Source organism: Pollachius pollachius (genome assembly GCF_949987615.1).
Source record: "Pollachius pollachius genome assembly, chromosome: 19".
Lineage (NCBI taxonomy): Eukaryota > Metazoa > Chordata > Actinopteri > Gadiformes > Gadidae > Pollachius > Pollachius pollachius.
In genome coordinates, this window is record NC_136952.1 from 17715566 (window position 1) to 17721565 (window position 6000).

Consider the following 6000-nt stretch of genomic DNA (forward strand, 5'->3'; position numbering starts at 1 on the left):
GTTCATACCTCAAACACACGCCTACATAGAAACACACTCCTACACACGCCGAACACAAAGCAAGCCTTCCACTGCGACCTCCGCCTGCTCCACCGTTAGATAACACCGCTGCTCCGGGTCCACTCCCGCCCACACACACACAAAGCTGAAGAAGAAAGTCCACCACAGAGGAACCCACACACGTGGAGCCAGCCCTAGGAGGACAGCACCCATCTGTCCTGTTCCCCAGACTCCGGGGACGGACATTTCGGCTTGTGCTAACAGGCTAGCCTGCTAAAGAACACACACACAGTGCAAACAACCCTCAACGTCGACCACGGCGCGGCCTTTAACACAGCTAGCCGGCCAGCCTAGCGGTCTGTGACCACGGGACGCTGTGGTTTGTTGACAGTGCTCAAACACAAGCACACACACCTGATGTCATGGAGGAGGGGTGATTACATGAGCGTGTGTCGACCTGAGGAATGCCAGACTGTACACAGCGCTCAGGAGGAACAGAGGAGCTTGCAGCCCGGCTCCACACCTTCAGACCCACAGGGCGTTCACCAGTAACCACATCAACGCTCGGCACACACCAGCACCACCACAGCTGGCGCACGCTGGGCGAACTTGTGGGAAATGGTTTATATTGGTTGGCACTGGTGTGAACGAGTTGAAATGGGTGTAAACTGGTGTAAAACTGTTGCGTTACTCACCATCTCGTCCAGGGCGTAGCGGAGAAGGCCGTGCTCGTACAAGACGAAGAAACGCCGCTGCCATTTCTGCGTAACAACAGTGAGAGACTTTAGGAAAGCATGAAGAGTTATCAGACATTATCACAACGCACACACCATGTTATCCCTACTCACAGAGTTGAATGCTCCAGCAGTCGCAATCACTCCTCCCCTCCCCCTTCCCCCCTTCCTCCCTTCCAGGGTCATATGGAAGCCATCAGTGGTCCATTGGGAACAGGAACCTTCCCACACCCCCTCAACCCCAGACTAACCACTTCCCTCCTCCCTGCCCCACCAGGGGAGCTAAGAGGGGGGCCCCCAGAGACCCCCCTCCAACACTGGGCTGCAAAGCGCCTGAGAATGAGCTGTTTTCCTTGGATTGAGTACAGGAAATGCCCCCTCTCATCCCACCACAGCTACAGCACCGCCCGTCACCCGGTCTGCTGGAAGGCCGTGTTCGACGTGCTGGAGGCTAACAAGCGGAGCTAAATCCTAGCGGCTACGCTAATGATCAGCGCTAACCTTAAATCAGCGGCTATACTCACCACTCACGTCATATAAAAGGGCCACACATGCGTCAGACGGTCGTTTGAAATCTTTAATTGATGGGTTGGTTTTGCCATGCAGAATAACATCAATAGACGACAATTGCTAATCCCCCTGTTGTATCAACCAATCCTCGGGCAAGAACACAAGTTACCCAGTAGTCTTCCTTGTGTTGCTTTGTAGACCACTGTGTAGATGCTAGGAGCGTCAACAGAAGCATGCATTAAAGCGCCACTGAACACTAATTATATTCCACACAACACTCATCTTCAGAATGTTGGCCGAAGTTAGCCAACATGAATTCTTACAAAAAACAGCAACCACCCCCCAGGGGTCAGGCCCTCTGGTCCTGATGCTGGGGTATGATGGTGTTTATTGGGATAAGTTTGCAAGCCCCTTCAGAGGTCTCAGAGTGAGGCCTGATGTACTGTGTGGCCAATGCAGCCTTTTGAACTGGCAATAATAAACCGGTGTGATTGACCTGAGTAACCCTCATTCATACAGGAGGGAGAGAAACGTTGGGATTGACTGACCCCAAGAGGCTAATCATCAAACCCCAAGATTAAACACCAAGCCCTGAACATTGTTGCCCCCACAGGAAACCGCGCGAGAACATCAACAGTTTCAGTAGCCGGCGGACTACTGTAGCCAGTAGTGTGCGTGTCCTGGGAGGACGTGAGAACTCAGCAGCATACTCACCCGGGACCGGTGGAGAGGGTTGTCGAAGTTGGTTCCCTCCGGGGCAAGGAGCAGCCATCCCCCATAGGTGGGTTTTGCCTGGGGGGGGGGGGACAGGAAGCTGTTTACATGCTGGACAACTCCAGCACAGATTTATTATTTCAAAATGGTCCATTTATTTTTGTTTTATATCCTCTACAGTTAACTAACTATGGGCAATTCTTACAGGACCAGTACACGTTCGATGTTCTACATTAAGGAGCAGGTAGGGGTGAGGGCATCCAGTACCAGGTGGACATCAGGGTTTTAAACAAACAACCTTTTGGCTAGGAGTCAAACACCCGAACCACTAGACTATCCTGTCCAGAAGAATACCAGCGATGCGATAAGGTGATGCTGCTTAACCAAGGCCAACAAAATGCCTTCGTATGAAAACAAGCGCTCAACACATTCATGTTTGGTTTGTAACCTGAGATCAAATCAAATGAAACCGTTTCAGACGGCTCTAACAGATGATAATGAACCATGAAGGCTTTTGAGATGGAAGCCTTTGAAAGTTATACATGCCTATTGAATCGAGAAGAACCAAGACGTATGCTGTTCTATTAATACAAATAAAATGTATCCTTCACAACACCGAGGCTCAGCTAGAAGGGAGACGAAACAGAAAGAAGGCATGCTGCGCCGTCAGAAAGCGTCAGGATCAGGCTGACGGCTGTGTGTGTGTGTGTGTGTGTGTGTGTGTGTGTGTGTGTGTGTGTGTGCGTGTACGTGTGCGTGTGCGTGTGCGTGTGCGTGTGCGTGTGTGTGTGTGTGTGTGCGTGTCTCATATTTGGACGGCAGGTGGACAGGCAGAGGGTTGGTGAAGAGCAAGATGCCAGCCAGGGTTCAGAACTCATCAAGGGCCCGTTTCCAAAGCTCTCACTAATCCAAACCACCACCAGTGGGGCTGTGGTTGTAGCTCTGCGGCCCATTGGTCAAGGCAGCACTAGAGGAACCTAGTCTGTTCGAGCTCCACAAATCCCAGCGTCAACACACTAAACACCTTAACGAACCAAACCGTGTCGCTAATTCCTCTAAGCCTGCGATTGAGCCGTTAGTTAGAGCAGCGCTGGGAGAGGCTAGCTGACCTTGTGGTGCCCCCCCCTCCCCCTTCCCCAGAACCACCCGCACACACATCACAGATTCATGGCTAATCAAACAAACTCAGTGAAACTAACAACACGACACTTTCAAGGTCAAACAGTCACAAAAATGCTGTCATAGCTATCAGGTTAACTTATACTGCGATGGCAGTAAGAACCCAAAATTATGATATGACACTACACAACGCTATTTAGCAATATGACTAACGAATAATATGAATATAATTATGACAGTAGGGCTGCAAGATAATAGGATCGTCATTATTTTGCCTGATTTTCTGATTGTTGTTATTCAATGGGTTAAACAAATAGTAGATTCAGTTAATATTCTGTGACGCAGAATAATAATAATGTAATGTACGTTGCGTTTTCTTGATATTTCGATTCTAGCTTCTGGGAATTCAAAATCAGCTAATTGTAGAGGTCATAATCTCCATTTCAATTAATACGCAATTAATTAATATGCACCCTATATTACAGTATACATATCATGATATGAGAGCATACAACTCTATGCTGTGATGACAGCCTATAACCCTATATATGACCATCATGGTATGACAGTATACAACCTAATTGTGCTATAAGTGTTCAAGAACCATCCCATACCATAATATGATGGTTACCTCTATGAGATATCAGGATTTATGCATGTGGAACTCGCAATACATCGCCAATGCTGTAGGCTCCCTTGTGTCCATCGTCTACTCTTGAAATGTTGAGAAACTACATAATAAACTACATGAATCAAGAAGCCAAAACATATGACTACATTTATTGTAGATTTAGAAGTTAATTTGTTCCCATTAAGAAGAAAAGAGACAGCCAGCATAATATAGGCCCACAACTGTACAAACATGTTATTTAGATAGTTATTTTCCACTAGTGATATTCATGGAAGTGGAAACTGTATGAGGGGGGCGAGGGAGAAGGGAGGTTTGAGAGATTAGGAGAGGAAAAACAACTCTCTCACTTCCCCTCTCTAGCTCTGTCTCCCCCGGGAGGCCTGAGAGAAGCACTCCTGAGTGGCGTTCCTGAGGTGCTGGAACTAGGTCAGCTTTTACCCTCGGCTAGCTAAAGGCTGTCATTCAGGCCTGCGTGTTGTTGGCCGCCCCGTTACTGTCCCACCGCAGGAAGAATGTCTGTGGAGGGGGTGCTGTCCCAGGGACACCACTAACTTTATTGAGGCTCCAAAGTTTCCGCCGTAGGTAGAATCGCCCACAGTAGTGGGCATGCTTTTAGTCATCCTACTCATTCTAGTCAGCCTTTCCTGTAACTCGATATGTAACTAGTAACTATGATACACGAGGTGGTTCTGTCTGTATCATAAATGCCAGAAGCCTATAAACAGATCTGTTGCCAGTTAGCCATTATGTAACGATAATAATAATAATAATAATAATAATAATAGTAATAATAATAATTAGTCATGCATTGAGTCAGGTCCAATAAATCCAACGCACTACTGCTTTAAAGTTAATAACAGAGGGACTGAATCAAAACTGAATCTAAATGTAGTCCTGAACTGCTGACAGTTTGGGTCCAAAAGGTCATTATTAGGATATTATTATTAGTAGTAGTAGTAGTAGTAGTATCATCATTATCATTATCATCCATGAAATGAACGTAAAGACATATTTCATGATAGGATAGTCATTTATATGAACCACAGACCAGAGGTATGTAAACACAATTAGGACTCCGTCCAATTAATGATCCCCGTCTAATTAACTACCCCGCCCTCCAAGTCAACATCTGACCTCATAAGTAAATAATGATCATGAGTTTTGATTATGAGTGGCATTTGGCACTGTATCGTCATTTCAAAATTGCTCTTAGGTCAATGATTTACCTGGTTCAGATCCTCGTCGTTCAACAAATGCGATTCTCGGGGTTTAAAGCAGTTCTGGCATTTGCTTTTGTTGAAGATGTTGGCTTGAAACTTCCGACATGTGCCGTCTTTAGATGACATGATGGACGTTGGGTAGACACTTTGGGCCACAACACAACAACAAAACAAAGTCTAAGAGTTCCTCAAAAACCGCGGAATGCTGCGATGCAATAATTACGCAACTTTGTGCATCAGAGTAATCTTTGGAGGGTTGAAGTGTGGCGACGTCCAGGCCTCCATGGAGAGGACCTCCACGGTCCAGGTGGTCCTACCGACCCTAGTCCCTGTCCAACGGCGGGACCTGCCTGCTCACTGAGAGAGAGAGCCCAACTTTGGGAACCGAGAAAACACAACGTCTGTAAAGCGGAAGGACGTCTTCTGAGGCAGACGCGTCGAGGCGTCCGCTTGGGCGTCGGGGGATTCCTCCAACGGGGAGATGTGGACCTCACAGGGGGTCTCACAGGGGACCCTGTGTCGGCCTCTTGCTGTGGTCCCGCAGCCGTCCCGTCAGCTCCATCGGTCGGATCAGGGCTCCACGTTACCGCCCGTCTCTCGACACCACTACGCACTGGTGTCGTGAAGTCCTCTCCTTCCTGACAGGAGTTCACGACTCGCAGCGCCACGCTCCGACGTCCCAATCCCCGCTACGCGCTGGATCATGTCGCGGGCTTCATGGCCTCTCAGTTCAGTTCCGTTTCGCAGTAGTATGGCTGTTCTCTGAGGGGGGGGTTAGGGGTATTTTCGTAGAGATCCCAGCCTCGGACAGACAGGCAGTGGAATGAAGAGGCGGGGCTACAGGAGAAGCAGGATGATCGGCAGCGAATTCGCCCAACCAGAGAGGAGGGTCCTCCTCCTCCGGGGAAGAGCGTGTTGTGACGCATCCTGCAGACGGCCTTCTTTAATAGGTCCATTCCTGCGACCCCCCGGTGCGTCTAGGGTGGGTGGGCGGTGGGTAGGCCTTCATGTCAACGCCATGACAACAAAAACTTCCGGCAAGGTTTTTATTTTTTCTTCACCAACGTCATTA

At 48.5% G+C, this 6000-nt stretch overlaps 1 protein-coding gene across 4 annotated transcripts in view; it reads right to left on the minus strand.

Moving 5' to 3' along the window:
* The window catches only part of LOC307090114 (myosin phosphatase Rho interacting protein), a 51471-nt gene extending 45720 nt beyond the window's left edge, over positions 1-5751 (minus strand). For all 4 annotated transcript variants that reach the window (XM_079756660.1, XM_079756658.1, XM_079756657.1 and 1 more), the window contains exons 1-3: positions 4935-5751; positions 1959-2036; positions 696-761 (exon numbers count right to left, since the gene is read on the minus strand). In XM_079756660.1, the coding sequence (XP_079612786.1) occupies positions 696-761; positions 1959-2036; positions 4935-5054 (264 nt within the window). In that variant the 5' untranslated portion in view covers positions 5055-5751. The remainder of the gene's footprint in view (positions 1-695; positions 762-1958; positions 2037-4934) is intronic.
* Positions 5752-6000: the final 249 nt, after the last annotated feature.